This window comes from Chironomus tepperi, unplaced genomic scaffold (genome assembly GCF_022539635.2).
Source record: "Chironomus tepperi strain 1889 unplaced genomic scaffold, CSIRO-AGI_Ctep_v1 contig_376, whole genome shotgun sequence".
Lineage (NCBI taxonomy): Eukaryota > Metazoa > Arthropoda > Insecta > Diptera > Chironomidae > Chironomus > Chironomus tepperi.
The window spans coordinates 1,364,279-1,381,920 of record NW_027226498.1 but is presented as its reverse complement, the minus strand read 5'-3'; the positions used below and the strand labels follow the sequence as shown (position 1 = coordinate 1,381,920).

The 17,642-nt window shown below is 31.0% G+C and overlaps 4 protein-coding genes across 6 annotated transcripts; 3 read left to right on the top strand and 1 right to left on the bottom strand.

The window, feature by feature from the left end:
- Positions 1-252: 252 nt before the first annotated feature.
- Positions 253-6,691, bottom strand: LOC139095726 (probable multidrug resistance-associated protein lethal(2)03659). 3 transcript variants are annotated; one of them, XM_070647191.1, is made up of 10 exons: positions 6,511-6,691; positions 6,324-6,431; positions 4,481-5,025; positions 4,196-4,418; positions 2,289-3,951; positions 2,072-2,231; positions 1,732-2,004; positions 1,491-1,669; positions 782-1,412; positions 253-715 (listed from the first exon to the last, which is right to left on the bottom strand). In XM_070647191.1, exons 3-10 carry the CDS (start codon positions 4,991-4,993, stop codon positions 428-430), a joined length of 3,930 nt encoding a protein of 1,309 aa, XP_070503292.1. In that variant the 5' UTR covers positions 4,994-5,025; positions 6,324-6,431; positions 6,511-6,691; the 3' UTR covers positions 253-427. The 3 variants fall into 3 exon arrangements, with proteins under 3 accessions (XP_070503292.1, XP_070503291.1, XP_070503293.1); XM_070647190.1 differs by lacking the exons at positions 6,324-6,431; positions 6,511-6,691 and adding an exon at positions 5,677-5,803; XM_070647192.1 differs by lacking the exons at positions 6,324-6,431; positions 6,511-6,691 and adding an exon at positions 5,669-5,711.
- Positions 5,563-6,723, top strand: LOC139095730 (uncharacterized). The gene is made up of 3 exons (XM_070647196.1): positions 5,563-6,266; positions 6,330-6,444; positions 6,520-6,723. The coding sequence occupies exons 1-3, from the start codon at positions 6,149-6,151 to the stop codon at positions 6,677-6,679; spliced, it is 393 nt and encodes a 130-aa protein (XP_070503297.1). The 5' UTR covers positions 5,563-6,148; the 3' UTR covers positions 6,680-6,723.
- Positions 6,724-6,820: 97 nt separating this feature from the next.
- Positions 6,821-7,979, top strand: LOC139095729 (AN1-type zinc finger protein 2A). Its single transcript, XM_070647194.1, has 4 exons — positions 6,821-6,982; positions 7,056-7,098; positions 7,168-7,485; positions 7,551-7,979. The coding sequence occupies exons 1-4, from the start codon at positions 6,928-6,930 to the stop codon at positions 7,750-7,752; spliced, it is 618 nt and encodes a 205-aa protein (XP_070503295.1). The 5' UTR covers positions 6,821-6,927; the 3' UTR covers positions 7,753-7,979.
- A 180-nt stretch (positions 7,980-8,159) lies between these two features.
- On the top strand, positions 8,160-16,188 carry LOC139095755 (protein tweety-2). Its single transcript, XM_070647221.1, is given in 7 exon segments — positions 8,160-8,744; positions 11,515-11,787; positions 11,857-12,535; positions 12,625-12,805; positions 12,874-13,116; positions 13,685-13,851; positions 13,913-16,188. Coding segments are annotated over 7 exon segments (2,838 nt in total). The 5' UTR covers positions 8,160-8,627; the 3' UTR covers positions 15,091-16,188.
- The last annotated feature ends 1,454 nt before the right edge of the window (positions 16,189-17,642 follow it).

The following is a 17,642-nucleotide window of genomic DNA, read 5'->3' as shown; positions in this document are numbered from 1 at the left end:
CTTGGTGCCGGATTAAGTTTATTAGGTGATCTAGTGTCGAATTTTGGATCTATAAACCGACTTTTGATATGCGAGACTGGTCATAATGACAGTTTGTGTGAAAATCCAGTTCTTTTATACTGTGTTCCTATGAACTTAATGTTAAAGATAATCAAATATGATGCACAACAAAGTATATGTTGTATTAAGCGCTGCAAATTCTAAAATTTATATTTTAATTTTATAAGTACATAATTAATTAAGAAAGGAATATTAAAATAGTATAAACGGCAGTTTTTTTATTACAAAAAATTTAAGTATTTTTTGCTACTTAAGTATGGAAGGCAAAAGTTTAAGTAAGATATGCACTAAAGGTATTTTAAATTTTTTCTAGTTTATCAAATTTTGCACTTTATGTCTTATAATGTATTTACTTTAAGTAATTTTCCTAGTTTTCTTTTTTAAAGCTTCTATCATCTGCTTTTGAACGATGGTGTCTTTCTGCTTCTTCGAGCAATGACAATGAAGTTTGATTTACAAGTCTCCGTAAGTATCCGTTTTCATTTTTAAGTAAGTTATAAGGATCTCCAAATTCAACTAAGTGACCATTTTCCATAACTATAATTTTATCCGAATTTATTACTGTATGAAGACGATGGGCAATAGTAAGGACAGTGCAGTCAGCAAACTCTTCAGTTATGGTCTTTTGAATCAATCTATCAGTTTCAAAATCAACCTATATATTTAAAATAAAGAATATATTGTCAATATTGAGCAGTATGAATAAAAATTAGGAACCTACATTTGCTGTGGCTTCGTCCAAAATAAGAATTTTATTTTTTCTTAATAAGGCACGTGCAAGACATATCAGTTGTCTTTGTCCAACAGAAAAATTGCTTCCACCATCAGATATGTTAGTTTCTAAGCCACCGATCAATGACTTTATTGTTTCTTTCAATTCCACAAGTTGTAGAACTTTCCAAATAGCATCATCAGTATTTTCATTAAATGCATCCAAATTAAACCTTAATGATCCGGAGAACAAAACTGGATCTTGTGGAATTATAGAAATATTCTTACGCAATTCATTAAGGTTAATGTGCTGAGTGTCGATTCCATCGATTTTAATGCTTCCTTCAATTCTGGTCATTCTGAATAATGCTTGTATTATCGATGATTTTCCTGACCCTGTTCTACCCACAATTCCTACTTTTTCTTGAGGCATTATCTTAAAGTTGACTTTATTGATTGCAGGTTTACATTCTTCATTTTTGTAAAAAAGTGAAAGATTTTCAAACTCCACTTCTCCATCTGTTGGCCAATTTCTGGGCGGTGACTTTTCATTTTTGACTTCAGATGGTAAGTTTGCATATTCCAATACTCTCTCTACGCAGACCATTTGATTTTCTAGTTCACTTGTTTGCCTTATTCCCCTAAATGACGTAAACATAATTTAAAGGAATTATAAAGTCAAATCGTCAAAATGCACATTGTTTATTTGTACAACATACCATTGAGTCATTCCAATGATTCCAATAATTTGTGTGATTGCAAGTCCTACATTTCCACCAGGTAAATTACTTTGATCCATTTCAATAAAAGTATAAGTAACAACGGCAATATAAATGACACAAACCATATCAAGCCAAAATGCGAAAGCTCTTGTTGCTGTCCAAAACATAAACCATGCCTATATATTAAAAATTATATAAAGATTATTTGAAGGAATATTTTTGGAAATATTATAATTACCGAAGTGTTTGTATCAATGTAAGCATTGAAATTGGATATTACGGAATTTTGAGCTTTAAGAGCTCGAATAGTGCTTAATCCTTGTAGGGTGGCATTTGTGTGTGCGAAAATGGGAGATTTTGTAATACTTTCAACTCTTTTTATATTTCTGGAAGTATTCACGTAGATTTGTCTGAACACCACTAAGAAAACTGTCAGTACTAATGTAGGAATGGTGAAGTAGATATTTACAAGTGATACTAGAATCATAATTGCAAAGAACTCAAGAACAAACTGTAATTCAAAAAATATATATAAAGTAATTAATTATGTAAACTTCTTTGATCTTAAATTAACTTACGCAAATACATTCAAATAGGCAGTTTGGTAATTGTGTGTCAATAGATCCAATATCCTTTGAGAAACGATTAAGGATTCTACCAGATGGATTTTGATTGAAAAATTGGATGTATGTGTTGACTAGTCCTCGAAACATTGAATTGTGTAAATTTATCGAAGCTCTGTAATTATTTAAAAATTATTGATGAAGAAGAACTAGACATAAAATGAAATCGTACCTTATTAGTGAATAAAAGAACGAAAATTCTGCATTCAAAATTACGAAGATGAAGATGCAAATGATTCCAATATAGATATTAATATACTGCTGCCGCTTTTGATTTATATCGTCTAAATCATCATTTAATATCACAGTATCATTAATGCTTATAGTACTATTTGAATGGTTAGCAACAGACTCTTCCCAATTTACCCACTGAGCAACAAAGTAGTCGATAAATGATGCAATAGATTGATTAAGTACACGGAGGAATAAGACGAAAATTACTAAAGGAATGTTTTGAACTGATTTTAAGTACTTTTTGTAAACTTCCAATCTAACTTTTCCAACTGCTTGCGTTTCCTTTTCATTATAAGATTCTGGTTCTTCTTCTTTCTTTACATTAATATGCTTAGTAAGTTCCTTAAAATCTTCATCAACGTCTTTTTCTTGAGCATCTGATTTTTCAACTGGTAATAAATTTGCAATTTCTTTATCCTTTAACTCCTCATATGTTCCACTTGCTCTAATTTGACCTTCTGCAAGTACCAAAATATCTTCAATTTGATGAAGATATTGGAGTTGATGAGTCACAAGAATTACTGTTTTATCTTTTAAATAATTTATCACGCACTCATAGAAAATAGTATTTCCAACATCACTATCTACAGCACTCAATGGGTCATCGAGGAGATAAATATCCGATTCTTTGTATACAGCACGTGCTAAATTTATTCGCGCCTTTTGTCCCCCACTTAATGATACACCTTTTTCACCAACAAATGTTTGATCTCCGTTCTCCAATTGTTCAAAATCTTTCGTTAATCCACAGGCAGCAACCACTTTTGAATATTTCTTCTCGTCAAATTCTTCAGTAAATAAAATATTATTACGGACAGTTCCTTCAAAAAGAAAAGCTTCTTGATTTGCATAACTCAATGACCCGAAAATTTCTAAGGAACCAGAATCAATTTCAAGTTCACCAAGAATGGCCTGAAGAAATGATGATTTTCCAGCACCAACAGTTCCAATAAGTGCATATGTTTGTCCTTTATTGAATTCATAGCTCAAAGAATTAAGTCCTGTAGTTATTTCTAAATCCTTACCGATCCAATTTGCTGTTACATCTTTAAAAATTATAGATTTTAATGAATCGCCTGAAATTTCATGATGAACACGAAGATGTGTTGGCAGTTCTTCTTTCTTTAATTCGTCTTTTTCTTTAGATTCCATAATCAATAATGGCTTCTTCTTAGTCTCAGACATTAGGAGAAATTCTCGCAATCTTTTTGAAGAGACATATCCTTCTGCGCAGAAAGTAATAGCTAATGGCCAAAAGTGAACCATAGACATATTCAAGATATTGTAGTAAGCAGTAAGTATAAACACTTTTCGTGCAGTTAATACATTTCCAGAATAGATGTATGCTATAAGAGTTAAGAATAATGAAACTCTTGCTACTGCCCAAAGAGTATACAGAAGTGCCAGTATATAATTGCTTCCCTTGACTGCTGACATTTCCTTCTTTCGAACTTTATCTATAACTTGAGCGAAATTTTCTTGCCATGAATACATCTTGATTACTTGAATTCCATTTATGATCTCATTCATTAATCTAACTCGGATATCTGTACGCTTTGTCGTCTGATTACGAAAATGTGCGGCTTTTCTACCAATATAAGCTGTAATCAAAGATATTTCTTATAAGTCAAAAAATGATGAAATTTATTCATCTTATTACTCATTACAGTAAGTAATAAAATTTGGGAATTATTACATATTGACTAAGCATGACTGAATTTAAGAAGCCATATGTTAATAATTCAAGTTCCGTCAAAAAAATTAATCTTAATTAAGTTCTAATTAGGGCACTAATCTATTGCTATGTATATTTGACTTAGCAATAAGCTTGAAAACAGTACTCACATTGAATAGGAATGAATGATAGAATGAAGACTATTCCAATCACACCAGATATTCCGACTTCCCGATATATCAAGAATCCAAGCAAGATTGTCTCGAAAGGTCCTTTCCAAAGATCGTGAAGAAATGCGAGAGCAAGATCAAATTTTGCAAAATCATTTGATAATAAATTAATAACTTTCCCATGCAGTCCGTCTTCTTGTGCTGATTTTGTAATTCGTAGAATCTGATCGTGAAATTAATTAAATAATGTCTAAACAACCTTTTTATGAAATATATATGCATTACCTTATCATATACTAATCTTGAACATCCTATTCTGAGCTTCATTCCTACTTCAAAAATGTAGTAGATAAATGGATGAAATGTTAAAACAGGAATTAGTGAACAAAGCACAATTCCAGTTGCATAAATATAAGAAGATTCTTTCGTTGCTGTTTCATCTGAGAAATTTGTAAGAAGCTCGCCTAAAAGCAATGGCTGAGCACATCTAAATATTGTTTCACAAATTGAAAATAACATTCCAATTATAATCACAGGTGGGCCATAAGCCTTATACATCATTCTTAACGTATTAGGATTCTTTTTCTTTAACTCTTCATCCCATATTTTAGTGAACTTTTGTGCAATTCTGTCACATCCATGATGATCAAGTGTTTCATAAACATCATCCTCTGTTATGTCTCTTGTCAATCCCATTCGATATAAATCTTTCATCCACCAAAAAGACATTTTACTAATCCTTGAAGCTGTTTTTGCAGGATTTACCGGCTTTTTAGTTTTAGAATTTTGAGAATTCATATTTCCTTATTTTTTGTACACTAGCTTTAAATCTATTAAAACAAGGAAGAAATAAAAAAAAGTAAGTACTTAATATCAAAAAAATATTTAATTAAACAAATGATAAGCAACAGCTGATTCTCAAGAGAGATACAGAGTAAACAAAAGTATAGAGCAGAGAGAAGTCTCAACAAGAAATGAGAAAAAAATAATGAGCGGCTACAATAAAAACTTTTTATCTTTAAGCATAATTATCATTTGAATCCGTTTTCTCTTGCTCTTTTCTCAGCCACGATTCTTCTACGAACTCAGTAATATGACGATACTTTTTTGGCTCAAATTAATTTACATTTAAAAAAAATGACTTTTATGCGAGTCATCACTCAGTGTACAGTGTTCCCTGTGTACAAAAAATAAACTTTCTATTAAAGTTCAATGTCGTCAACCAAAATATTTGTATAGCTTCAACCAAGTTACTATCACAAATTTGTTTCCCATATATGTAACAAATCAATTGAAAAGGTCAATTTGAAGTATGTTTTTTGTTCAAGTACACTTCAGACATTTCTGATTAGATTTTCAATAACTATTCTTTGATAGTAAGAATTTGTTCTTGTTCCTCCTCTATGCATTAAATTAAATTTCAGAATTTTAAGCCACTGTTGACATTTAACATAATCTTAAAAACATTTATACTTGTTTACTTTCTATAAGTACTTTTTATTTTACTAATATAGCACTGTCGACCAAAAAAGTCGATATCTTAAATAATACTAAGCTCTTTGAGTGCCAATGCATGGCTTTTTATAAACGATCGCGAGAGATTGTGCAATGTTGTGAAATGAGAGTTTTTTCGTCAAAACAAAATAATTTTATCTTTACTGTTCTGACAACTCAAATAATATTTGAATAAATACAAATAGCAACAAGAGTCAAAGACACATTCTGGATGCTGTAACATGATATTAATTAATATTTTCATTTTACATAACAACCACGTGCTCAAATCGTTATTTCCCGCACAAAATATAAATTCAAATTTCAAAATCAAATTGATGAAAAATTCATCTTGAAAAACATCGAAACTATGTTTTAGGAGTAATATTTGTAAACAAAATATTGCAACATAAACTTTAGACAAATTAAAAAAAATAATTAAAATAATTACAGAAAATTATGACTACAGAAAGCAAAAAAGTGTTTATGGCGCAAGAAGGAGAATCGTCATTTAATTTAAATTGTTTTGACGATGACTTTGATAAACATATAGAGAAAATTAATGAATATTATGAATGTATGTTGAATTGATTAATAGTGCTGATTAAAATAAATTAAAAGTTATTTGACATACTTGCAGATCTTGAGACACACAGTTTTATTGAACTCGATTGGAAATGTCCTGGACGAAAGAATATTCAGCAAAAAACCGAAGAAAAAGTCACACCAGTTTTTGAAACACCTGCAAAAGAAAGGTAATTACAAGATTAGATAAGCTATACATTAAACGGGAGTTATAAAATGTTAATAATGTCACTTACTTTTCACAGTGGACAAACAAAGAATATGGAATTTGATTTTGAAGACGAGCCAAGTAGTTTCACAGTAAATCCAAATAGAGCACCAAAAACTTTATCCAATAAGAAGAAGACTGTCACGACATTTGGCTCTGTCATGGAGAGAATTAAAAAGCACGGGGCACCGAAATAAACCTTTAAATTTTTAATAAATCATTATTTCTTACAACTAAACAATCGAATTTTTTAATTTTAGAAGTATTATTTTCTATGTTTTAGAAGTAATGTTTTCTATGTTTTAGAAGTAAAATTTTTTAGTACTAAACATTAGGAAACAACAAAAATTTTTATATATAAAGAAAGAACTAAAAAATTTTAAAATATTAAATTTTTTGTGTTCAAATTGACCACTTGTTAGTAAATTTATAAAAATTTGATAAAATGGAGTTCCCCGACTTAGGAAAGCATTGCAATGCAGAGTTTTGCAATAAGCTAGGTGAGAAAATAAACTAATCAAATTTTTTGCCAGTCATAATAACAAAACATTCATATAATTTCACAATTTGCAGATTTCTTACCTATATCCTGTGATGCTTGTAAAAAAACGTTCTGGTAAGTTCCAAGATGACTAAACAAAAACAAGTTAGTAATTTTAATAATGCATTTTGATGAAATTTACAGTACAGAACATTTTTCTTACCTTGGTCATAACTGCTTAGAAGGTCAATTGAAGAGAGATAATCAAGTACCCGTTTGTCCAATATGTATGAAGCCTGTACCTAGTGAAAAGGGTCGTGAGGATTATGCTGTTAGTCTGCATATAGACAAGTTTTGCAAAACTGAGACAAAAATCTACACCAATGCCTGCTCATTTAATAACTGTAAAAAGAAGGAATTAGTTCCGTTTTCATGTAGCTCATGTAGACTTAACTATTGCCTTAAACATCGACATGCGGATGTCCATAAATGCAATGGATATCGTCAACGTGATATTTTAGCGTAAGATTTGCCTTCCTTGCTGTAATATCAACATAATCTATTAAAAATATGTTTCTTTATTTCAGCAATGCTGCTTCTCGACGATGTGCTGATCAAGCTAGTCAAAATAAGAATTTACAGGAAAATTTCACAAAGGTACAAGGAACTATGAGCGAGGACGAAGCATTAGCTAAAGCTATTTATGAATCTATGCTGGCAGAGACAGTTGGTAGTTCATCATCAACATCATCCAATAATGATAGAAATAAGAATTGTGCGATTTCTTAATTCGTATCCGCTTGTTACCTTATTATTATTATTATTTTTTGACATGAAGTAATCATTCCGTTTTATGTAGTCTAACATGATAATCTCCAATTCGATGCAATATATTTATACACTCATTAATATTGTAATCATATTTAGGGAAATGCTATTTTATATTTTTATCGACATTTTTTCTTACAAAGAGAAATAATAAAGTTTGTCTGGAGTGCTATATATTTGAAATTAAATCTAAAAAGTATTAAAATTTATTCTAAAAATATGTAACCCGAAAGTATCCACAGTTGTAACAGATAGCACAATTTTGAATTTGTGCCATTTAGATTCTCTCTTGCTCTCTCGATATATATCCAGTTCATATAACGATTTATGTTACTTGCGAAACGCAAACAGTTTCAATGTGGTAGTAGTAGAGATTGGAAGAACGGAGCTGTTTTTACAATTCAAAAAATAAAATTTATTAACAAGTCAACTGTCTGTAAAATTGTTTAAAAATGATGGATAATAATTAGTGCAATGCTCCTAGCATAAAAAGATTGCTGTGCATCTTAAATTTGAGTCAAATTTGTGTATAAAAAAATTTTGCAACGCCCTTTGTGAAAAATAAAAAAAAATATATATACCTACCTAATAAGAGTAGTATAGTGGCATAAGAAAGATATCCATTATTATAGTAACAAGAAACTAAAATTAATTCGATAATATTGATGATTATAGGAAGTGTACAATAGAAAATGATTAGAATGCAGCCTGAAAATTAGTAGGAAGTGAAAAGTGAAAAGTAGAAGAGAAGCTTTTAATCAAAATTTTGGATTCAACATAAATCTCGACTATTTTTTAATTTTTAAAAGAAGGGAAAAATTTGCGTAGTGATAAGCATGATGCAAATGGAAAAGCCAATAATTGTTAATCTTCTCCACTCTATTCCACACGTTAACGTGTCACTTCATTTTGTTAACAGTACATTTGATCTTAACAGTCCAGTATATCGTGAGGTAAGAGAAAAATAAATATAAAATAAGTGTATACATAGCATGTATGATTGTTGAACAGTCGACAAATGAAAATGTCCAGAAACATTTCTTCATAATTATTTACATCTCAAAAAGAGATCTATTTATCTTGAAAGAAAAATAAAGTGCTGTGAGGAATTCTTGTGAATGTATTGCCAAGAAACATTATACACCTCGTTTTTGTACTCATAAATTCTTTTTAAAAATCAATGATTAATACAGCGGAAGGATATTGCCATTTTTATTATTTAAACTAGATAATCAGTTCAAGTTAGTTGCTATCTATACATATATGTATACACACTTTTTTAATGATATCATAATGTAATGAGTCATAAGAATTTATTCAAAGGAATATTTAGCTTGCAATCGATAGAGCAAAACCGAAACAAACAAATGGGACAGGAAAAAATCGATAAACATAGTACATGAACGGAGAGAAATGAAAATATTGTATCTTTCTATATATGCACATATGTATAGAATAATCATAACATAAAATGATGAGAATGAGAGAACCGAGATGCAGTTTTTAGGTTTTCTTCTCATGCTTTTTTTTGTGAACAAACAGCCTACAATGAAGAAAATAAAAAGATCTATATGTATGCTTTACAATTTTCAAATGATTATCACCAAACCGTACGAGATTTTTTCCACTATAAAACATTTATATACATGAATGTGCTTACTCTCTTCAGATAGTGTTGTTTCTGCATTTCTTTAATTGTTTCTTGATGAATTTTCTATTAATAGAAATGAGAATGAACTTCTTTTTGGTTCAGATTACAGACCATCATCATTAATATTAAAAACTTCTGTTCCTGTTCTGTATTACAATGTAATATTCTATGAAAAACTATTAGTCAATTAATTCAATGAAACGCATGTAGCTACTGTATATGTATTGTAGTTAAATAGAGGAAGTAAAACTTGTTTTTGGTTTCTTTTGTGTCCACAAAGCTTATCACCTCTATTTTCTAAGGATGCATTCATTTGATATTCAAAAATATACAATTCAACCACTCTAATCCGCATTTGAATATCTTCTGTTTAAGAAGTATCAAGTGTATAATTGGAAATCCACAAGATTTTCATGCTTAAAGAAATGACTATCAAGAAAAATGATTAAATTTTTTTAATGGAATCAATGAGTAAACAGTCAGAAGATGAAACATTTGTAGAGCAATTCTTGAACTATAGATAGTCCGAGAGCCTTTTGACGTATGTAGAAGAAAGAAAACTTTCCATTCGTGAATTTATGTTTACATATTGCCTTAAACATTCAATTTTGTTTATTTCAAATGTACAAAAATTATATTTAAAGCAAACACAATGTGCTGTATTTTAGTTATGCCTGAATATTGTAACATAAACGTACGCATTTTTTCAGTCCAAAAGACGAGCTAAAATGCATAATTTGCTCTTCCTGTTTATAATCCCTAGCGGCACCCGGTCAACACAAATTATTTATGGCAGTCAATTGCCTTCCACATGGGGTCCAAGTGACAATTTTTAAGCTAACTCCCATAAAAATTCCCACATGTGACCGCCATGAAGAACTTTTGCCGATCGAGGCACAATGCGACAAATCGAATTTATCTAAGTAAAATGTTTTCAAAATAGACATCACGGTGTCGTTAGGGCAATTTTGTGTCTTTTATGACAAAGTGGTTGTGCTGTTCGGGTATGTGTTGTGCTGTTCGGGATATATTAATGATCAAATTTCTTTGAGGCACTCTCTGAGTCTCTGAATAAATATTTGATCAATGTTCTTATCAGTTTTAATCGGAAATGCCATTCGAAATGCAAGATAATTTTCAATAGTTTTCATCCATAACTTTTTTACTTATACATGATAACATGCATGGAACTTTGATGGAATGCTCATTACAATCCCGAGTAAACATCAACATTAACTTGCCATTGACTAGTTCTAACGTATTTGCTTCCATTCATTAATGTCAACTCATGTGAACTTGTAAATGCGTCATAACATTCCTTACTTAAAGAAAACATTTCTACTTGCTGCACAATTACCCATATGTGTGTTCACGATCGACCATATGAGTGTACAAATGTTTAATGTAAAAGGGAAAAATGTGGACCCTAAAATAATCTTCAATTTTTGGAAATAAATGCACACGAGCAACAAAGCTGAAAAATTCTACAAGAGAAGGCAGCAATAGATCTACAAATAAACTTTAAAGTCTTCAAAAGATCACGTAATTTCTTTACAATATGCAAAATTTTTTCAGAACAATATTGTTTTGTTAATTTTATTAAGTACGTATATCCGGTTGTTTTCGGACTTTATTTTCTCTTCAGCGTTAAGTTTGTGAGGAACGTTGATAGAATTTTTTAATTTTTATTAATGCGTTCTACATCCTTTCTATTTTTTTTTTCAATTATGATACTATCGATTATTAGTTTGTGCTGTGCATAAGCACTTAAAATAACTATAAAATTTATATGATTTAAGTTTTAATCGCTTCGATATGAAACGTGTGTGGACAGAAATATTAAAATAGTTCCTCTGTAATCATTCAAAGTTTTTACTTCTTATAAAGCATACATATGAGTAAATGAGAAAATATGAATGAATCATAGCTAAATAGCCGTACATTCTTCCTTGATAAGACTTGAAAAACAGGCAAAACAAGAAAGTAAAGCTGTACACATGCTCACATACATACATAGCTGCCGATATATAGTTTATAACATTTTCCTATTGTTGTCTTTACTTCTTTTTCAGAGTCTTACAATTCTTGCAACAATCCCAGCTGCAATTTTAATATGTTCACTATTTCTTCTGTTACTCTATTTGATGACGAGATGCTGCGATCGTAAATCGAAAAAGCAGAGAACATTTGGATGCCAAAAGTGCACGTTAATCTTTCTAACGATATTATGTTGCGGAGCAATCGGTGGAGGACTTTATGGAAATGATGATTTACATAATGGACTGGTTCAAGTCTTTAACGCTGGCAAACAACTCAATAGACTCTTTATTAACGTTCGAAATCAGGTATCTTCATTTGACAACCAAAGTAATAGACTACAGGAACTAACATTATTCTAACACTTACATTTGCAGACATTTTATTTATCAAAATCATTAAAGGATCGCGCTTCCTCTTTGGAGATTGATGATCTTTGGGATATTCCTGTTTCCAATCAATCAGCTCTTTCCTACATGATTGATACTGCTCAACTTGTGACTAAAAACACTACGGAAGCTTTGAGTGGAATTGATGCTGCTCTTTACTTTATTGAACCATCCAAATCGGATCAGTTGTTAAAGTCGCTCATTGATGAATATGAATTCTATGAACTCTTGCGATGGCCAATCACACTCGGATTCTTGACATTCTTACTTTTCTTATGTACCGTCCTTGTAATTGGTGTTGCACGAAGCTCGAGATGTTTATTGATATTCTTCAGTGTTCTTGGACTTTTCACTGTTGCTATTTGCTGGTTATTATCCGGTGTATACTTAGCAACGTCAGTTGCAGCTGCTGATTTTTGTGTTTCTCCATATCAACACATTTGCAGTCAACAACGCTTACAATATATTTATCAATCAAATTGCGGAGCATCCGGAACAAATCATTTCGTTATTCGATTAAGTAATTCCAAAGAAAACATTGAAATGGCCAAGAGATCATTGTACCAATTAGAAGATATGGGTCGAAGACTCTTCCCAACTCACAATATCCCTGGCCGTGTCGCTCACATTCATACAATTTTAGACAATAGTGCCAACGTTTTATCAAGTATGATTACATTATTATTCAATTGAGAATGTTTTGCCAAAATTTCATCTTACTTTCTATGTCTCTTTCTTCCAAATCTACAAATTTAGATCTTACTGATATGCTTGATAGCCATGCAATAAACATGCATTATAATAGTGCAACTAGAAGCTTTTGTCATGGTGGACTATTTGGTTTAGCATTAATGATGATTGCTACCATAGCCACTGCATTATTGTTAACAATTCTTGTTTGTGTCGATTCACATACTTGGATTTATTTAACTAAAAAGTAAGTTAATACGGAATGTTTTTTTATAACTGCATGCTTAATAACACACATCTTAACTGTCATTTTAGACGTCCATATGAAGATAAAGCAGAAACGGCACCACTATTTCCTCCATCGACATCAATGTCGCCCACTGCTCCTGTAACAGCTAGTGGCACAGCAACAATCAATCGCACTCTTTTACATACACAACAATTTACTGCACATAGTGCTCATCCAAGGAATGGAAATCCAAGAGGGTTGGCAAATCATTTAAATGGCGATTCTCCGCCACCTAATTATGATGATGTGCATGACATTTCGTTACAAAGGCATGGCTTATTTTTATTATTATTTCCATCTTTTTATCATCAACACAAGTACTTACTTTTAAGAAGTTGTAATGTCACAACGATACAGTTCTAAAGTTATCTCCTCTTGTCTTGTTCAGGTTTACTTCTGTATTTTTTCGTGTCTTATATTTCATTAAATTTATCTTGGATGGTAATTTATAAATGTGTAGCAGGAACTCTTCTTCATTCTTATATTTTTAAACATTATTTTTTCACTCGACCTTTAAATTTCTTTTTGATTTGCCATTCATACTTAATCATTTTGTACCAGACAATTTCATTGAATTACAATTCATTCACCAAACAAAAGCATTATACTTCCTACCTCTTAATATGATACATTAACTAACTTACGTTATTATAGCTTTAAAAGTGATATGAATCATGCAAATTTTTTTCTTTATTTCGAATGTGTCGAATTTCAATTCTCAATGTCAAGTATGTTCAAATGTGCTCTTGATTTTTTTGCATTTAGTCAAATTTTTTGCAACATGTACACAATTATTCAGTTCCAAATATTAATACATTCTTTCATATTCTATTATAGAATGTCATCTGGACATCAAACTTTAGGAAGATTACCATCTCATTCAGCACATATGACTGGTCCAAATAATGGAAAATATGCAACTTTAAGTAAACAGTGCAAAACTCTCGAATCCAATGATTTTTACTGAGAATCGCTGGCCTGCAAAGCAGGCGACAAAGGCAAAGGTAACATAATTGATTTTAATTAAGCTTTACATAATTCTAATCTATTATTATTCATTATTAGAAGTTACAGAAGATAAAGAAAAAGATCCACGAGATGTTTCCGCAAACAGTTTTAACCGATTTGATCCAAAATATGTTAGCATTGGTCCCAAAAATATAAAAACAAATTTAACTACAAACAAATGTGCAACTCTTAAACACAGTGGTAGATTTGGCGGTTCCATAAGTCCTAATCCTAAAGTCATTACCCAACCAATTGTTCAGCCAACAGCTCAACAACAACAACAACAACCGCAGCAGCAACAGCAACAACAGCAAATAATTCAACCTCAACAGCATATTCAGTTACAACAGCACCACTTACAAAAACCAAATAATCAGCAGCTAGAACTTCAAACCTATCAATTACAGAATCAAAATTTTCAACAACAATCACAAAGTTATAACATTTCAACCGTTTCACGTGATTACACTCAACAGTATCCTTCAGCATCACTACCTTATAATAAAAAAGCAGGTACTGGATTTGTTGAAACATCGAGTATTTTAAAGAAACATCGTGAGGAGATTATTGAAATGGCCAAGCCGTCTGTATTTAGTATCGAATCAACGCATAGACCACATGAACAGCACACACAAACGAAACCAGTTTCTATAATTAATCAACCTTTACCAGAAATTCCAACACAACAATCGTCAAAAAGTCCTCAAGTTTTATGTGCATCTAATTTGAGCAATTATCCTACCAATTATCGTTCATTACAACGTCCTCAGAATACAAAAGCTAATTTTAATACCGGAACTACTCAGAGAAGTAAGGATTCTCGTCAAGGAAATTCTAACAAAATGATGCCGCCGATACTGCCACCAAAGAATCGTAATCAACGAGCTCAGCAACCACTGCCATCTATACCAATTCAAAGCTATAATCATCAGCAACAACAACAACAACAGTATCTGCAAAGAGGCTACGAACGTGAGAGAACCAGAGATCGCGATAGAACTATCCGTTCATATGATGATTCACATCAATTTAAAAGCTCAAAACAACTGCAACAACAGCAATTATTACAGCAGCAAAATTTCCAAACACTGCCTCACCATCATCATTATCCACAAACAACAACAACAACATTCTCAAGTGGTTCAAATACAGGTATTAAGAATAATCGCAAATCGCGCGGATCTCGCGAGCTATTGCAGCAACCATTCGAGAATTATTCAGCTACTGAGCTATAACTACTAAAGATCCTTCTGTCTTATATGTACAATTTTGATACTGAATAGCACAGGCTTCGGCGCGAAAGGCGCAACCATACTAGCAGCAGTAAGCATAGTACCCATCACAAATCTAGACATAAACGTTATAATATACTTCAATGATCTCAATTTAAAAAGTTTTCCTCTCCTTATTCGACAGTTAAAAAGAGAAATTTTAATAATAGAAATTTGAAAAGATGCAGAAGTAACGGATATGTAGATAGAATGCAATCTGGACATTATTCGAGAATATATAAATAGTATGCTCTCAATTAATATCCAGAATCATCATTTTATTTCCTTTTTCAATAAATCAAAATTATAAAGTAGAAAAGAAAGAACAAAACCTTTACACATTAATATTTAAAAGAAATGATATTGTTATGGAATGTATAGGTAGTTGATACAAACAAACAAAACTATAAAAAAAGTATTGATGGATTTCAAAAGATAGATATTGTCATAATTGTTTAAGGAATTAAGACGAGTAAAATCACAGAGCTTTAGAGTAGAAATATGTATTTCGTCAATTTTATCCCCAAAAAAATCTCTCAGATCCTTCAAATGAGAAATGAAATTATTCGCTCGTAGAATTTATAACTTGAAAATTCTCATAAAGAGTTTTCTTTCTGAAAAATTCGTTTGATTTTTAAAGTTGAATATTAAATATGAATATATGACAAGAAGACCCGAACAGACAATCAGCATACTCACCTAAATGAGCATGCTCATGAGGATACTCAATTTATATAATTGAGCATACTCATGAGCATGCTCCTTGTCTGTTCGGGATATATCCGCATTCGAGTAGCAAAAGCGCAACTATTCCTGCTCTAATCCAGTCCCGATTGGCATGAATTATTCATGACAGTCAAGTGGTTGCCATATGGCTACCGAGTGGCTATTTTCAAGTTAATTTCCATAAAATTTACCATTTGAATGACATGTGGCCCCCATCTGGCTGCCATGAATTACTAGTGCCAATCGGGAACTCTTTTTTTATTTAAATTTAAATTGGCTTGAAGAAAATTATTCCTCGAGTAGACAACTTGACATAATGTTTAGTTTTCAACTAGATCTACGAAATTATAAGGAAGACTGTTTAGCTAGAGAGCAACATAGAATACAGCAGCGCACTCGATTTGCAAAAATGTGCTTAAGAGTTAAAAAAATTTAAATCGTAATGAAAACTATCCATTTTCTCTTTCAAATCGTGGCATAATTCTCACACTAAAGGCATTACGCCATGAAATTTGCCATAAATTTTTCTAACATCTAATTATAAACTATAAATTATATCAAGTTGTCCACTCGGGTTCAATGAGAAAAAAATGTATTAATCTTGAAATTATAAGGAAGACTGTTTAGCTAGAGAGCAACATAGAATACAGCAGCACATAAATTAGACAAAGTTACAAAAATTTTTGTTGCTTCCTGTTGAAGTTAGAGCTAAAAATCTAAAAAAATCTAATCTAATGGCTTTTTCACTATCGCACTATATATAATTAAAAAATTATATTTTACGATTTGCAAAAATGTGCTTAAGAGTTAAAAAAATTTAAATCGTAATGAAAACTATCCATTTTCTCTTTCAAATCGTGGCATAATTCTCACAGTAAAGGCATTACGCCAGTGGTGGACAACCTGTGTGTCGCGGCACACTATTGTGTAGGTCTTGGCTTACCACGATGTTGTGCCGTTGCATGAAAAAGGTTGCCCAGCACTGCATTTCGCATTCGATCGTCATAATTGCATTTAAAGAAAAGTTTTTATACATATATATTCTATGAATTAAAAGTGGAGTTGAAAACTATTCATTTCGAATTCCTTAAATAATGATAATTGAAATAAGCAAACAAAAAAAAAAGTTATAAAAGGGATTAAAATGTATAAATTTTAAGATTACAAAAATTCAAGCGTTTATCGTGATTATGTATTGTTGAATATATATAAAAAGTGAACTATGCGATCAGGGATCTTCGAAAAAAAAATAATAACCACAAACCACAGTTTAACATTAAAAGTATAAAGTGAAGAATTGCGATCATCACGATACTGACACGATTTAAGGCACATATTAAGGCAAAATCTTTTTAATATAAGTCGTACTACCACTAATCTACTCCTTTTTACAAAATTCAATTTATTGATATGAAAAGCATCGCCATTTTATTCTATAATTGTAACGTAACGCTCAAGTATTTAAAAAATGGAACTAAATTCTTTTATGAAATTGATAAAGATTTTTTGAGGAAATGTCAAATTTTACGGGATCAATTTTATTTCCTTTTTATAATGTTTAAGTTTCATTACATTTCAAAAGAAGTAAGGGAAGTGGAATCAATTTCTTTTGCGACCACGAATCGCTCGCAAAAGTAAGTTTTATACATCACACCAAAGAAAAATTTTACATCGATTTTAATTTTTTTTAAATTCATATCGTCTTATTCCTCCCTTTTCATGATATACATTATGTTTTAAATACCTAATAAGTTTAATTAAATGATAAAACATTTTAAAAGTGTGCCATA

Coding starts and splice junctions, on each gene's coding strand:
- LOC139095726 (XM_070647191.1), bottom strand. CDS start 4,993: ATGAATTCTCAAAATTCTAAAACTAAAAAGCCGGTAAATCCTGCAAAA. Junction 2,232..2,288: donor TTCTTTTATTCACTAATAAG/GTACGATTTCAT, acceptor AAATAATTACAG/AGCTTCGATAAATTTACACA. Junction 1,413..1,490: donor ATCATTGGAATGACTCAATG/GTATGTTGTACA, acceptor TACGTCATTTAG/GGGAATAAGGCAAACAAGTG.
- LOC139095730 (XM_070647196.1), top strand. CDS start 6,149: ATGACTACAGAAAGCAAAAAAGTGTTTATGGCGCAAGAAGGAGAATCG. Junction 6,267..6,329: donor AATTAATGAATATTATGAAT/GTATGTTGAATT, acceptor ACATACTTGCAG/ATCTTGAGACACACAGTTTT. Junction 6,445..6,519: donor GAAACACCTGCAAAAGAAAG/GTAATTACAAGA, acceptor TACTTTTCACAG/TGGACAAACAAAGAATATGG.
- LOC139095729 (XM_070647194.1), top strand. CDS start 6,928: ATGGAGTTCCCCGACTTAGGAAAGCATTGCAATGCAGAGTTTTGCAAT. Junction 7,099..7,167: donor GCTTGTAAAAAAACGTTCTG/GTAAGTTCCAAG, acceptor TGAAATTTACAG/TACAGAACATTTTTCTTACC. Junction 7,486..7,550: donor CGTCAACGTGATATTTTAGC/GTAAGATTTGCC, acceptor TCTTTATTTCAG/CAATGCTGCTTCTCGACGAT.